The sequence below is a fragment of the Salmo trutta genome, chromosome 17 (assembly GCF_901001165.1).
Source record: "Salmo trutta chromosome 17, fSalTru1.1, whole genome shotgun sequence".
Classification (NCBI taxonomy): Eukaryota; Metazoa; Chordata; class Actinopteri; order Salmoniformes; family Salmonidae; genus Salmo; species Salmo trutta.
This window is the reverse complement of record NC_042973.1, coordinates 44,469,352-44,486,696: the sequence shown is the minus strand read 5'-3', so window position 1 is coordinate 44,486,696 and position 17,345 is coordinate 44,469,352. Positions and strand designations below refer to the sequence as shown.

Below are 17,345 nucleotides of genomic sequence, written 5' to 3'. Positions count from 1 at the left end.
GGTCGCAAATGGGTCTTCCAAATGCACAATGACCACAAGCATACTTCCAAAATTGTGGCAAAATGGCTTAAGGACAACAGAGTCAAGGTATTGGAGTGGCCATCACAAAGCCCTGACCTCAATCCTATAGAAAATGTGTGGGCAGAACTGAAAAAGCGTGTGCGAGCAATGAGGCCCACAAACCCAACTCAGCTACACCAGCTCTGTCAGGAGGAATGGGCCAAAATTCACCCAATTTATTGTGGGAAGCTTGTGGAAGGCTACTTGAAACGTTTGACCCAAGTTAAAAATTTAAAGGCAATGCTACCAAATACTAATTGAGTGCATGTAAACTTCTGACCCACTGGGAATGTGACGAAATAAATAAAAGCTGAAATCAATCATTCTCTCTACTATTATTCTGACATTTCACATTCTTAAAATAAAGTGGTGATCCTAACTGACCTAAGACAGGGATTTTTTACTCGGATTAAATGTCAGGAATTGTGAAAAACTGAGTTTAAATGTATTTGGCTAAGGTGTATGTAAACCTCCGACTTCAACTGTAAATATATATTTTTTTAAATCAGAAAAATCAGATTGTTTGCAGCAGTGGCAACACTTTAGCTGCTAAATTAGTATAGGGGAAGTTTTGCCCCAAGCCGACCAACCATCAGCTCTGTCAACAGCTGAAAGAACAAAGACATTCACAGTGTGTTTAAATCCCGTAACCTGGGGGGTTACTCAGGGGACGTGCTGTTCTCTCTGTTTAAGAGGGTAGATGCTGACGGCTGTAAAGCAGAATGACAGAGGGTGGAGATCCTGCTGGGTGGCTCGAAGGCCTCATTAGAACAGGGTCCTGTGCTGTACAGTCATCAGAGGGGTGGGGGGGAACCAGCCCCTAAGCCATGCCCTGTCTTACTGACGGTGATGATCCAGGGAAAATACCAGTACTCACTATACCAGGCCAAGCCAATGGTATCACACTGAAATGTATGCCTAGGAAGAAGGCATACAATATCTGAAAACATTTCAATGGAGAATATATCACAGCAGTACAATTGATCCTCAGTACACCGTTTAGGTATGTCACTGTGGGTAATCGTACCATATCACATTTCTTAAAGCTGCAATATGTAACTTTTTGGGCGACCCAACCAAATTCACATAGAAATATGAGTTATAGATCTGTCTTTGTCATTGAAAGCAAGTCTAAGAAGTGGTAAATCGGTTCTATGTGTGCTGTTAAGTTTTGTTTTTGCGTCTTTTACTTTCAGTTTTGTACACCAGCTTCAAACAGCTGAAAATACAATATTTGGGGTTATGGAAAATATATTTCACAGCGCATCTTTTTTACCCTTTTTTTCTTATGTTGTTTACTGTTCAATGTGTACAAAGCTAACAAAGCTAGCATATATTAGATTTTAACTCATCTAGAATTCCTAATTCTTAGAATTTAACAATGGTCTTTCTTTCCTAGGACATCAAGCATAGAGGCCGATGCAGTAGTCTGCCGCCATGGCCTCAGATGCAAGTCACATGTTGGAGGCGGCCTTGGAGCAAATGGATGACATCATTGCAGGTAAGAGTGATTGAACTCATATTCCAGTATTTTGGCACTTTAATCTTTCCCTAATACATATAATCCACTCGCCACAGTTCTTATTATGTTCTTTTGATTCACCTGAGAGATAAATTTGGAATACAAAACAAACAGGATCAACTCGTTAATTTCTTTTGAAAATAGCTCATTACAGCATTATACCTTCTTTGTACACAGTTACTGCCCAGCTAGTACATTTAGTTTCTTGGAAGTTGTGGGAATGTATGTTTTTAGTTTGTTATTGGTTCTGGTACTGAAGCCATAAGTTTACTGACTGGTTCTGAGAACAAAGTGAACATTTTGCCTGTTCTGGGAATGTTAGTTTTTAGGTTGCAGGCAGGTTCTGAGAATGTTTTATAACATTCTGAGAACGGAAATTATAGTTTAAGGTATTATATAACATTCTGAGAACATTCTCTAAATGTTGTGTATGTTTTGAACGAAATGTAAAGGTTTTTGAGGTTTTTGAATTACTTCCTTAAAACTTTCACTGAATGTTTCAAGAGGACTTTTAATAGCTCTTCTATTATGCTAGCTTAATTTGGGTTAACTGTTTTGAACTTCAAGCACAGATGGGACACATGTAAATTAATTTCCTTAGGCATTAACCATGCAAACACAAATGTTTTCTTGTGGATCGGCATCAGTGAGATTCAGATGTACAGTCAGGTTCATAAGTATTTGGACAGTGACACAATTTGCATAATTTTGTCTCTGTATGCCACCACAATGGATTTGAAAGGAAACAATCAAGATGTGCTTTAAGTGCAGACTTTCATCTTTAATTTAAGAGCTTTGTCAAAATTATTGTATGAACCTTGTAGGAATTACAACCATTTAGCCCCCCAATTTTAGGGGCTCAAAAGTAATTGGACAAACAAACATAATCATAAATTAAATTGTGAGTTTTAATACTTGGTTGCAAATCCTTTGCAGTCAATGACTGCCTGAAGTCTGGAACCCATAGACATCACCAGATGCTGTGTTTCTTCCCTGGTGATGCTCTGCCAGGCCTTTACTGCAGCGGTCTTCAGTTCCTGCTTGTTCTTGGGGCGTTTTACCTTCAGTTTTGCCTTCAGCAAGTGAAATGCATGCTCAATTGGATTCAGGTCAGGTGATTGACTTGGCCATTGCGGAACATTCCACTTCTTTGACTTAAAAAAGTATTGGTTTGCTTTCGCAGTATGCTTCGGGCCATTGTCCATCTACACTGTGAAGCGCCGTCCAATGAGTTTTGAAACATTTTGCTGAATCTGAGCAGATAATATAGCCCTAAACACTTCAGAATTCATCCTGCTGCTTTTGTCAGCAGTCACGTCATCAATAAATACAAGGGAACCAGTTCCATTGGCAGCCATACATGCCCACGCCATAACACTACTTCCACAGATGAGGTGGTATGCTTCGGATCATGAGCAGTTCCTTCCCTTCTCCATACTCGTCTCTTCCCATCATTCTGGTACAAGTTGATCTTTGTCTCATCTGTCCATAGGATGCTGTTCCAGAACTGTACATGCTTTTTTAGATGTTGTTTCCCAAACTCCAATCTGGTCTTCCTGTTTTTTAGGCTTACCGACAGTTTACATCTTGTTGTAAACCCTCTGTATTTACTCTGGTGAAGTCTTCTCTTGACTGTTGACTTTGACACAGATATGACTACCTCCTGTTCTTGATCTGGCTAACTGTTGTGAAAGGTTTTTTCTTCACCAGGGAAATAATTCTTCTGTCATCCACCACAGTTTTTTTTCCTGTGGTCTTCTGGGCCTTTTGGTGTTCCTGAGCTCACCAGTGCATTCTTTCTTTTTAAGAATGTACCAAATAGTTGATTTGACCACACTTAATGTTTTCTCTCTGATGGGTTTGCTTTGATTTTTCAGCCTAATGATGGCTTGCTTCAATGGCAGTGACAGCTCTTGGGACTTCATATTGAGGGTTAACAGCAACAGATTCCAAACGCTACACTTGAAATCAACTCTAGACCTTTTTTTCTGCTTACTTGTAAATTAACTAATGAGGGAATAACACAAACCTGGCCATGGAACAACTGAGCAGCCAATTGTCCAATTACTTTTGGTCCCTTAAAAAGGGGGGTGGCACATATAAAAAGTTATGTAATTCCTACACCATTCACTCGATTTGGGTGTTAATACCCTCAAATTGAAGCTGAAAGTCTGCACTTTCAGCTCATATTCATGACTTAATTTCAACTCCAATATGCTGTGGTAGACAGCTAAAATATGAATAACTTGGTCAATGTCCAAATATTTATGGACCTGACAGTATGATCTTCTGTTCTTTATCCATGCAATTAGTACACTGCGCCATTCATATGCCATGTTTTATGTTTTTATAACTCATACAAAGCTACTCATTTTAGTCTATTCAGACAGACCCCATTTCAAAGGAAACAAGCACTCATTAACAAGATAGAGGATAACATTTTGTTGACGCTGAGAACGGAATGTACTACACTGAACAAAAATATAACACATGTAAAGCGTTGGTCCCATGTTTCATGAGCTGTAATAAAATATCTTCCTACATACAAAAAGCTTATTTCTCTCAAATTTTGTGCACAAATTTGTTTACATCTCTGTTAATGAAGATTTCTCCTTTGCCAAGATAATCCATCCACCTGACAGGTGTGGCATATCAAGAAGCATATTCAACAGCATGATCCTTACACATGTGCACCTTGTGCTGGGGACAATAAAAGGCCACTCTAAAATGTGCAGTTTTATCACACAACAAAATGCAACAGATGTCTCAAGTTTTTAGGGAATGTGCAATTGGCAAGCTGGCTGCAGGAATGTCCACCAGAGCTGTTGCCAGAGAATTTAATGTTAATGTCGCTATCATAAGCTGCCTCCAACGTTGTTTTAGAGAATTTGGAAGTACGTCTAACCGGCCTCACAACAGCAGAGAACCACGTGTAACCACGCCAGCCCAGGACCTCCACATCCGGCTTCTTCACCTGAGAGGGCAGAGTGGGGTTGCTGAGGAGTATTTCTGTCTGTAGTAAAAGCCCTTTTGTGGGGAAAAACTCATTCTTATTGGCTGGGCCTGGCTCCCCTGTGGGTGGGGCCGGCTTCCAAGTGTGTTGGCCTTTCTTAACATTCTCTGAACGTTCTGAGAATATTACTTTAAATAGAACCATTACAAAACCTGTAGGAAACATAATGCGGAAGTACTGAAATTCCCACAGAAGAATGTTAACGTTCTCTGAACTATTTGAGAACATTCTCAATGTTAAACCGGTTGGAGAATGTTCCTAGAATGTTACCACATGTTTTATTAAATGTAACCATGTTTGAATATTTAGGAACATTCTGTTAAAGTAATGAAATACCAAGAAAATAATGTTTTTCTGTGAAGTTCCTTAAATGTGCTGAGAATGTTCCAAAGCCAAGCAACTATCTTGCAACATTCCCAGAAAGTTATGTGAAGGTTCTATGCAAAATAACCATAGGAAAACCATGCTCTCACCAGGTTCTCAGATCGTTATGTGCTAGCTGGGTGTAACACCCTGGCCATAGAAAGGTTTTTTTGTTCGTTATTTTGGTTAGGCCAGGGTGTTACATTGGTGGGCGTTCTATGTTCTTTTTTCTAGGTTGGTTTGTTTCGTTGATTTTGGCCGTGTGGCTTCCAATCAGGCACAGCTGTAGTTTGTTGTTGCTGATTGGGAGTCACACATAAGTAGCCTGTTTTTCCTTTGGGTTTTTGTGGGTGATTGTTTCTGTCTAGTTGTCACGGGCTGGCTCAAGAAAGCAGGAGAGGTAGAGTCAGGCGCAGGAGACAGAGAATTCTTGACCACACTTCTTTATTCCAGAAAATAGATATGGTCGCCAAAAAATAGGGACGCAGCCCTTAAATACTTCTGTGGTGGTGAACACAAAGAAACCAACCACAGGCAGAGGAAAACCAGCACACGTTCCTCAAGCACACAAAACGGACAAGAAACATAATCACGCACAAACACAGACATCCTACGCTAAACTAAATAACCCCCCCTACTAATAACTAACCCAAAACAGGTGCGTGCCTACCTAGACCTAACCAACAGAAAGTGAAACAAAAAAGGATCGATGGCAGCTAGTAGGCCGGCGACGACGACCGCGAGCTCCGCCCAGCCGAGGAGGGGCGCCACCATCCATCGGTGTCGTGACACTAGTGCTTTCTGTGTAGTTTTTGTACCTAGCAGAACTGTAGGCTGTCGTTCTTTTTTCGTGTTTGTTTATAGTGTTTCTATTAATTAAATATTTAATATGAATACACATCCTCCGCTGCACCTTGGTCTCCTACTTTCACCGACGACGGCCCTTACACTGGGTATTTTCTGTGGGATAACAAAAGCAATTATACATTCAAAAGTCCCAATGAACAGAATACTAACCCACAGGAGTATTTTCTGGTCAAGTCGCAGGGTCTGAAAAAACGTTGACATGATACATACCGTGATACTATAATAGTAATATAACAATACATGCCATTTAGTAGGTGCTTTTCTCCAAAGCGACTCAGTCATGCGTGCATACATTTTCGTATAGGTGGTCCCAGTGGGAATCGAATCTACAATTGTGTAGTTCAAGTGCCGTGCTCTACCAACTGAGCCAGAGAGGACCATGATGTGTTTATATAATCTTTGACGCCATAACTCATGTTTAGAGACATGGAGGACAGGGCCTGTCTACTCATGCTGAAGATGCCCAGCAGGCAGTGATGGCCTGAATGACATATAAAAACAGTATTCATAGTGTGGATGGAAATCTCCAGCTAATGCATTTCATTCCAACATGCTGAAAACACAGAGGCAGCTCTGTAGCTACTAGCTGGCACAGCCACAATGTAAGATTTTAAACCTAACCCTAACTGTAACCACACTGCTGCCCTAACCTTAAATTAAGACCAAAAGACACATTTTTGTTTTCATGAATTTTTACAATATATAGCCAATTTTGACTTTGCAGCTAGCCAATCTAGTGCAAATCGCTCAGCTCTGTCTCCTGGACAAGATTCATCCCAGTAAACGTCAACCTGCCAAATATAGCTGATGTTGCAAAGATGAAGATGAATGAAAGAGATAGCATTCAAATGAAGAACCCACACTGGCTTACAGTATGTCAGACCTTAATGTTATTTCAGAGGGCTTTGTTGGAGATCCTCCAGGATAAGGAAGGAGCATGATTGGATGTTTAGCTTGTTTACAGTGGAAATCAGATAAGTCTGTTCTGCTATGATGTGCTCCCAAGATAGGAGTGTGTTTTAATGGCATCGTACTTTTTCTTGCATGTACAGTATGAATCCTGTTTAAAGGGTCTATGCAGTAACAGTTTGTGTGTGTTTGTGTGTGTGTGTGCGTTTGTGTGTGTGCAGTGTTTTCTGTAAGTACATGGAATAAGCAGCCAGATATAAAAAGTAGCCAGCCATGGAATTCCGGGTTTGGGGGTTCCAGGACTAGCTCTATTTTGGTGGCTTCTGGTACATTCTATTGCCTTGCTTCCAACTGAAATAAACAGCTAAATGATTGAATACTTAAATGACTTTACCTCCCAAATTGGTAAAATGAGTTGTGGTATTGAGTAGAAAGACATGATTACTGAAAATATATGAATTGTATGAATTCAGTGTGTTGTTAGTTGTTTTGGATATTGTCTAGGCCTCTCTCAGCCCCATGACAAAATGTGTAGTATTGCAGGAAACAAATGTTGTCTCTGTAGCCAAGAGAAGGGCCTCAAAATGCTTAGATCAATTTATAACATTTTTGACATGCGTTTTTCTGGATATTTTTGTTGTTATTCTGTCTCTCACTGTTCAAATAAACCTACGATTAAAATTATAGACGGATCCTTTCTTTGTCAGTGGGCAAACGTACAAAATCAGCAGGGGATCAAATACTTTTTCCCCCACTGTATATATAGACTTTTCTGACTAGCGAATGTAAACTTTGAAATAAAAAGAAGTCTGGTTAATATATGAAGTAGAAAAAGTAGCCGGCTTACAATGAGTCTGTTATCGGCTACTTAACCGACTGCCAAGCTTTTGGAAAGCCACTGCCTGTGTACCCGTGCGTGCGAGCCTGTGTGTGTGTGTGTGTGTGTCTGTGTGTGTGTGTGTGTGTGTGTGTGTGTGTGTGTGTGTGTGTGTGTGTGTGTGTGTGTGTGTGTGTGTGTGTCTGTGTGTGTGTGTGTGTGTGTGTGTGTGTGTGTGTGTGTGTGTGCGCGTGCGCGTGTGCGTGTGCGTGTGTGTGTGTGCGTGGCTGTTAAATTAGGGACAATACTTTGTAGGGAGTGTGGCTCGGGGTCACATTCCCTGCAGCAAGCTCAGCTATTGCCAACATGATTTAACTAATAGAGGATAAATGTTTAATGCAGTCAGTCAACAAATTAGACTGTGGAGATCAACATGCCAGTTTCTTGCCGAAAGGATCAGCAAGACAACTCGCTACAATCAGACTCTGTGGAGAGAGAAAAGCATGCAACACTGACAACCACAGGATTCATCACGGAGTCACTTACTGTGTGTTCGGGAATATCACAGCAGTCTGTGTTATTGTGTAAATCTAAATACATCTTGTCTAATATTTGAATATCATGCCACTGGTCCTCCCCTTTCGTCTCAATCCACCATGACAAGAAATCAGGTTCAACAGTCAAGTGAATATGTTTGACTGACCAAGTTGTCAAGGTGAAAACAATACGTTCACAAACTAAGCATTGCAATTACCACAGTAAGATATGGTCAATTAGAAGTAAAGTGTATTACTTTACTATGCAGCCTTGGTGTGTCACGAACTACAAATAGAATATAATCAAAATGTAATCATCATATTTTGAGATACTGGTCTGATTACATTTGAGTATTAGAACATACTTAGGAAATACTTTTCGTTTACAGTACACGTGGGAAATATCTCTGAAAGGCACTTGACATTAAGGTATAATATTCAGGTAGTGAGTTGCTGCAGTGGTGGTGGGCTTGAAAATATGCCACCTACTGGTTATTGATGGGACATCTGAATGAGATGAGCGATACAGTGATATTATCATCTTGAGTTGAATAATTTGTTTCTTGATGTTTTTTCACTTATTGTCAATCGATACTAGGATGATATGAATTAGTTATTTGAATAGTATTTGGAAACCTCAACCAACTTCAAACTATGCTCAGACAAAGAGAAGAACGTACTAAACTGCAACTACTGTTTAACTGAGCTGGCTTGCTAACTTGTTTAAGGCGTTTTATTGCACCGACTGTTTTGTAACAGGCTTGTGATCTGAATAAAGCTGAGTATACGAGATATGAGTTGAACAATAAACAGGGCTATTTGGCTGTAGATACCCGTAGTTATGATATTTGTAAAAGATGTAAAAGAATCCGTTCCTCTCTGTTTGTATCCCCACTGACCCTCAAGCAGGCACAGGCATATTTACGGGAAATCTAGGGTTTTCTTTTTTACATCGTCCTCAAACGTCAAGCCAACCAAAGCATGCACTCAATGTACCATAGTTTCGCTGTATGTTTTTTCATCAGCGAAAGTACAGATGTTTGTACACATAGATATGGACTAGTCCCAGATCTGTTTGTGCTACATGTCATGACATTGACCATAGGAGTGGGCAAGACAACCATAACAGATCTGGGATCAGGTTACTACTGCCAAGGCCACCAGATTTTTTAAATGTTTTTTTTTTAACTTTACTTCACAATTCTGCTAACATAACAATAGGAAGAAACATCATTATGATATCATGATACGTCAGCCAGTTGAGTGTGAAGGCATTAGGGGGACAGAAACATGTGACAACTCTATCCACAGGCCCATGTGACCTCATGGCCCACCCCAGTATCATAGGAGGGGTGAGGCCATTTTCGTATTGTTTTAGATACCCACAGACTTCTAGGGCACATAGGCATTCCTGGTCTTAACCAGCTGTAGTGCTTCACCGTGGCCTTACCAATGTAAAATGTCCTCTGTCCTGACCTGTCCTGTAGGTCACATCATCTCTAGTTCCATAATGGCAAAACAAAGGAAATGCATTTGCATGTTCTGCCTCGATCTGATGCTAGTGTAAAGTAGGCTAATAGGGAAAAAGGAAGCGTATTGGAGCATTAAGATGTCATGATAATACACTGCTGCTCTGATCCTCTCTCCGTAATCTGGGATTAGCTACCAAACGTAAAATCTCTTCTTTCAGGCTCCACACTGTACACTTGTTGCTCTTAGCTAGGGCTCTCAGACCCTGTTCCTGGAGAGCTACCCTCCTGTAGGTTGGACGTGTTGTAGGGAGCTGAGTGGGTCTGATACTGCGATATGTATATGTGCTGATATGTACTGTCTTGTCCACTATAATGAGTCTTTGTCCTTTGTCCCTGGCAGGCTCCAAGGCTGCAGCCGAGTACACCAACGGCCTGTTTGAGCTGGGCTCCCCAGGCAGCGCGGGACCCCTGCAGGTGCTGCAGCTGGTTGAGGACCTGAGGCTGGCCCTGGAGCTGCAGCCCAGAGAGGAGGAGAGGGACACCCTGAGGGCCCAGGTCCCCAGCAGCACCGCTCACATGCTCATGGACTGGCTGGACATGGACAGGTGCTCAGAAAGGGTCTCGGTGAGTGGCAGGAAGTACACCTGGGTCTATGGAAATGCTGTATTTTTCCATTACTTTTGCCAACCATCTCAAGTAGTCGTTACTTATGCCAACCATATAAAACAACCATTACCGTCGCCAACCATCTTTAGCAACCATCGTCATCTTCCTTTGTCTAACAACATATATTTATATACTGTTCAAAAAAATAAAGGGAACACTTAAACAACAGAATGTAACTCCAAGTCAATCAAACTGTCTACTTAGGAAGCAACACTGATTGACAATAAATTTCACATGCTGTTGTGCAAATGGAATAGACAACAGGTGGAAATTATAGGCAATTAGCAAGACACCCCCAATAAAGGAGTGGTTCTGCAGGTGGTGACCACAGACCACTTCTCAGTTCCTATGCTTCCTGGCTGATGTTTTGGTCACTTTTGAATGCTGGCGGTGGTTTCACTCTAGTGGTAGCATGAGACGAAGTCTACAACCCACACAAGTGGCTCAGGTAGTGCAGCTCATCCAGGATGGCACATCAATGCGAGCTGTGGCAAGAAGGTTTGCTGTGTCTGTCAGCGTAGTGTCCAGAGTATGGAGGCGCTACCAGGAGACAGGCCAGTACATCAGGAGACGTGGAGGAGGCCGTAGGAGGCCGTAGGAGGGAAACAACCCAGCAGCAGGACCGCTACCTCCGCCTTTGTGCAAGGAGGAGCAGGAGGAGCACTGCCAGAGCCCTGCAAAATGACCTCCAGCAGGCCACAAATGTGCATGTGTCTGTTCAAACTGTCAGAAACAGACTCCATGAGGGTGGTATGAGGGCCCGACGTCCACAGGTGGGGGTTGTGCTTACAGCCCAACACCGTGCAGGACGTTTGGCATTTGCCAGAGAACACCAAGATTGGCAAATTCGCCACTGGCGCCCTGTGCTCTTCACAGATGAAAGCAGGTTCACACTGGGCACATGTGACAGACGTGACAGAGTCTGGAGACGCCGTGGAGAACGTTCTGCTGCCTGCAACATCCTCCAGCATGACCGGTTTGGCGTTGGGTCAGTCATGGTGTGGGGTGGCATTTCTTTGGGGGGCCGCACAGCCCTCCATGTGCTCGCCAGAGGTAGCCTGACTGCCATTAGGTACCGAGATGAGATCCTCAGACCCCTTGTGAGACCATATGCTGGTGCGGTTGGCCCTGGGTTCCTCCTAATGCAAGACAATGCTAGACCTCATGTGGCTGGAGTGTGTCAGCAGTTCCTGCAAGAGGAAGGCATTGATGCTATGGACCGTTCCCCAGACCTGAATCCAATTGAGCACATCTGGGACATCATGTCTCGCTCCATCCACCAACACCACGTTGCACCACAGACTGTCCAGGAGTTGGCGGATGCTTTAGTCCAGGTCTGGGAGGAGATCCCTCAGGAGACCATCCGCCACCTCATCAGGAGCATGCCCAGGCGTTGTAGGGAGTTCATACAGGCACGTGGAGGCCACACACTACTGAGCCTCATTTTGACTTGGTTTAAGGACATTACATCAAAGTTGGATCAGCCTGTAGTGTGGTTTTCCACTTTCATTTTGAGTGTAACTCCAAATCCAGACCTCCATGGGTTGATAAATTGGATTTCCATTGATTATTTTTGTGTGATTTTGTTGTCAGCACATTCAACTATGTAAAGAAAAAAGTATTTAATAAGATTATTTCATTCATTCAGATCTAGGATGTGTTATTTTAGTGTTCCCTTTATTTTTTTGAGCAGTGTATATAGGCTATAAACAGATAATATAGATGAGCGTCATTCATTATTTGCTCAGAATGTTATCACAGATGTTGGATGAATAATATTATGTGGAACATTTCAACTTCTTATTTACTTCCAATTGAGGCAGGTTCTCAATTCAATTTTTTTCTCTCTCTCTTTGTATAACATTGAAGGAGAGAGGGTTGATTCATTGCAGCAGCAGCTGCTGTGTATATGAGTTTTAGACAGACCTACAACTATTCCTGGGTGCTGTTAGGTCTTAGCATGGCTGTGTCTGGGACTAAGGCTGACCATGTTTAAAAGACAACGTGTTCCTGAGAGACTCCTAATAGGGCTGAACTCAACTTCCTGCCTTGTCCCCTCTTTCTGCATTACTCACAACTTCTCCACTCTCCCTCTTTCTAATCACCCCTCTCTTATTTTCTTCCAACTCTCCACACTAACTTTTTCCCTCTCTCTACTCACTCCACTTTCCCTCTGTTAGCTCTGTATGTTTTCTGTCTGGTCACCTCAAGCACAGCTGAAGCACTCTGGGCTGTTAGGGGGTAAGTCCGAATCAATTCTTCATGTTCAGCTGTTCAGCTGGAGCAGCACATCGAGCTCTTAGCCTATAGATTTTTCTGTGAATGTCACGCTTGTTTCTTAGTTTTTTGTTTTTATTGTTGGCTGTCTGTGACTATCATGACCAGGTTTACGAGGGTATGCAGGCACTTTACATATTTGGATCATATTTAGGAAATGACAAGCACATGATGATACTGCTACTGTGAGCCAGGGCTTTGTTCATTGTGGCCGAATGTTGACGTGAACGTTTGACGTTGTTATGGAATACAATGTCTTGTCATTGGCCGAGGCTGCAGTAAACAACCTGTTGGCGGGGCTAAGGGGCCAATGAAAGGCTCTTTTTTTTCCCTCTCTCGGAGTCGGAGAGGCTAATGCTCTTTCTATTCAGCAGGGGTCTCACGCTATACAGTCTCTCTACTGAGACCCCCCCCCCTTACTGGCCCAGAGCATGATTAAAACACACACACTCCTCAATTAAACCCCACACACTGCTCTCTGAGGAACTGAGCTCCTCCATAGAGGAAATAGGATAAAGCTCCCTCCGTATGTTATTGGCAGGAAGAAGAGAGACCCTGTGATGCTCGCTATCGCTGACCTGAAGCTATTGACTGTCGATCGGAGAATGTCAGACAGTAAGACAGGGGTCAAGTCTGGCGCAGAAGAAGCACGAGGCTGGAGATTTTGCCTTAAAGGGAAAGTTGTTGCCTTGATTTATACAAGGAGGGATTGTTTGAAAGAGAGATGGAGGGGGAGAGGGAGGGAGAGAGAAAGAAAGAGAGTTATCCTGGTGATTGTCCAACTCAGCAGTCAACATATCCAGGTGCAGGACAGAGTGCACAGTCAGCCCCTTCAAGCCCTGAAAGCAGTGAGTGTAGCTCTGTAGCAATGGAGTCACTGGAGCACTCTGCTTTCGTGTTCCAGTTCCTAAGCAGGGCTGGGAATATGATCAGAGCACATGCACTCAAGATGGATTACCAAATCTGTTTCTTGTTGAGCCTGACGACGTTTGCATGATTTGCATCCCTGATGATATGTATGCATTCTTGTGCTCCTGGGTGGCGCAGAGGTCAAAAGAACTGCACTGCAGTGCTGAGGCACCACTACAGCCTAGGGTTCGATCCCAAGCTGTGTCACATCTGGCCGTGACAGCGAGTTCCATAGGACAGTGCACAATTGGCCGTCTGGGGTAGGGGAGGGTTAGGCCGGTGGGGCTTTCCTTGGCTCATCGTGCTCCAGTGACTCCTTGCAACTGAGCCGGGAGCCTGCAAGCTGACTCCGGTCGTTAGTCGAACAGTGTTTCCTCTGACACATTGGTGCGGCTGACATCCAGGTTAAGCGAGCAGTGTGATAAGACGTAGGCGGCCAGGCGGGTCATGTTTCGGAGGATGCATGACTCGACCTTTGCCTCTCCCGAGCCAATTGAGGAGTTGCAGAGATGAGCCATACCACCCTGAACACGCCAGTTCAAGGTCGGGTTAGGTTAGTACCGGGACGATAGACCGCCTGGGAATATCAGGTGCCGTAAGCTCCAAAAAATATAAAAAATCTCAAAAATATAAATATGCATTGGCTGTCTTTGAGCCATACCTGTGGTTCAGGAGAGGACATATCATGTGGGTCATTCCACAAAATGAGTGCCTTTTGCTTCCCTTTGATATTTAAAAGGCCCAGTACAATCAAAAACATGATTTACCTGTGTTTTATATATAATTAACTTCAGCCTGTTTTGGTGGGATGGAGTTTTGGCCTGCCTGGTGACATCGCTAGGTGGTAAATTAGTGAATAGACCAATAAGAAAGACCGTTCCAAACCTCTGCCAATAACAGCTAGTTTTACGTTTTCCCCACTCAGACCACTCCCAGACAGTCCTAGCAAAATTCTTGCAAAAGAAATTGCTCTTGCTAAGAAGCTTTTTCTGTTTCTTTTTGACCATTTTGATTGAAAATCATATTAAATTGTTACACAGAATGATTTGACATTGAAATAAATAAAAAACTGCTGGAAGTAGAAATTGGGCACAAATATTGAATTGTATAAGCATATTATAGTAAATGAAATGCCTTTTAATATAGACCACATAGAAACGACTACTCCGGTGGTAAAGTGGTGCCATGAACTCAGTATTGAGAGAAATAAATGATATACTCCCAGAAAGCTGTGACTCTCCTCTCTGTAACTAGAACAACAGTAGTTGCTTTGAAAACTGTATTTTTCCCGCAATTGCATTTTGAGCAACGGTCATTTGGTTGTGCTTATTAGAATGCACCACTCCTCCATGCGCACAGTAGGGAGAGAGAGTGGCTTGCTCACACAGCAGCCGACAGTGAAACAGGGACAGACAGATACTTTCATATGGCACATTTTTAGTCAATTGCACAATACAGTTTGAATAAATCATAAATCAAAATTGCACTGCCAAGTCAAAGGGTCGCAAATGCGAGTGTTTTGGTCACAGTTTTGATCCCTGTTGTAAAGCCCTAGCTATTTTGTTGCTTTGACAAAGTCATTTCTGAAGATAAGCATTTATTTCCTGTGATTAGTGATTCATTTTTAAGGTAAAAAAACAAACAACCTGTTCCTCATTTTAAGGTCAACCCTGTTACGGTCCGCATTTTAAGGTCAACCCTGTTACGGTAACTGAACTCTTGTTTTAATAGGGTGAAGCCTTCCTTTTTTTCATTTATTTTTATTTTTTAAGAAACATTGAACTAATAGTCAAATCATAGTGTAAAAACAGGTGAGCTGGTTCTACTCATATGGGCCATTTTCTGTTGTTTTGTGGTGGGAAACTGAGCGGATCGAGCATAACACGTCGATCTTTTCAACCATCTATAGATAAACTAGAAATGTTCTAAAGAGCCAGTGCAGTCAATGTGATTTTCCTGTATTTTATATATATATATATATATATATATATATATATATATATATATATATATATACACTGAGTGTACAAAACATTAGGAATACCTTCCTAATATTGAGTTGCATGTAGGGCTGACCATATTACCGCTTCACCGGCAGTCATGAGTCACGGTAATCTCCTGTTATGCACTCTGGACATGCTTTGGTAGTACCCAACTTGCTAACGATCATCAGGCCGCTAATGGTCTGGTACTCAGGGCTCTATCGTCCCTCTAACCACTCTGACATCAATGCAAATTCAATAGAAAATCACATTTAAATAGTATGGTCCTTTAAAAACTCACCTCACATTGATGATCAATTTGAAGAAAGAAGTTCAAGAGCAGGTTGAAACTGAGTGTAAATCATGGTCATTGTGGATGTTATTAGAGCTTATGCATACGCTTATGAGCCCAAGACCGAACCCCCCCTGATTTAAAATTCTGATTGTGCAGTTATCCAAAACATAGCCTACTGCATATTACCCATAGCAGAAAAACATAAAACAAAACTGATTTAAGATGTCTTCGGTGCATAATTGGTCTAGCCTATCATCCAAAATTAAACACATTTTAGTAATCGCCTTTGAGTGTGGACTGTATTATTATGTATACTGGGTGGACTGGTTACCTTATGCAAAATGTCTATCCCTGATTCGGGGAGAGAGCCCTAGGCGATGCTGATGGTTCATTGATTGTGCAGGCCGGCTTACAGGTAGCCAATAAATATAGAGAATTTGTATTAGATTTTGAATAGCCTAGTAATAGGGATTTTTAAAAATATTTTCATAATTAATTGGGTGGCACATTACCTTTAGCTACAGAATTTCTCACCACCATGCTTTTCCATCTCTCTCCCCTTTATTGCTTTCTCGAGTGTGCAGAAGGGCTGTCAACTGTTTAGTGAAGTGTATTTTGTTGCGGAAACAAGTTACTAACGATGTTCCCGAACAGATTTCACTTGGTTTCCCAAATTAAGCACTGGGTAGCTCCAGGGTTAGGGTTGGAGAGGCCATGGTATACAGAGTTTGGATGGAATATCACCTGTCGCACAGCGAGCGCAATCTCCTCAAACAGTGGTTGATGCATGGAGTGAAATAAGTGTTCTTATATTTATTTCGACGCTGCTCATATTAAGCACAGCTCAGCTATAAAATCAAAGTAGCCTTTCAGGCATCATTGAAAAATGGACCGGCCTCCATTCGCTATTTGAGTGCATACAGATGACATGTATTTTTCCCCTGCTCCTGTTCCTGCCCACTGTTCCTGCCCATTGATAATGGGCCATTCTAAATCCAAACTAATTTGACATATTAGTAAAGATTAAATTGAGAATAGTCTGATGGGTGAAGATATGATCACTTGATGAGAGAACAGCTGTGCAGCCTGAGGCAAGGAAAAGGGCACAAGCTTTTTTTGTGTGACTTTCTCAAATCATCAATAGCCTATAGTCGCATCATGCAGCTCATACATGTTTTGATTTCTAAGAAATTCGAAGGTTTGTATCATTCACAACTAAAGTTGGCAAATAACTCTAAATCTAGCGCATAGGATCTGCTTCAAACTCACTTTTACGCTCAACATAGCTACTTCGTATGCGCACTCGCTCCAGAATGGGAAAAATATCATTTAGATTTTGTTCCGCTGAGTTCAATTATATTCTTCTTACCATCAATTCATATAATATCAAAATGATGGCATGGGACTTATTAGCATATCTTGTCAGCTAAATGAACAAGCCTACAACCTATGGCATGAAGCACAGCCAGCTAACAGTAGGCCAAGTCATATTCTGTTCTTCTGAAATACATTTCCTTCATATCATAAGGTTACTAAAATAAATAATGGATTTATTGTGATGGCGTATATTACATTTATTTATTAGACTTTTTTTAAATGTAGATGTTCCAAAGACGAACATCAGCGGCTTGAATGCAACTCTTATGCGTGGAGGTCT

General features: G+C 42.0%; 1 protein-coding gene across 2 annotated transcripts in view; it reads left to right on the top strand.

Annotated features, from left to right (window-relative positions):
- The window catches only part of LOC115152265 (liprin-beta-2), a 105,203-nt gene that overhangs the window by 14,266 nt on the left and 73,592 nt on the right, over window positions 1-17,345 (top strand). For both annotated transcript variants that reach the window (XM_029696954.1, XR_003867450.1), the window contains 2 exons: window positions 1,460-1,561; window positions 9,960-10,183. In XM_029696954.1, coding sequence (XP_029552814.1) covers window positions 1,498-1,561; window positions 9,960-10,183 — 288 coding nt within the window. In that variant the 5' untranslated portion in view covers window positions 1,460-1,497. Of the gene's footprint in view, window positions 1-1,459; window positions 1,562-9,959; window positions 10,184-17,345 lie in introns of those variants that run through there.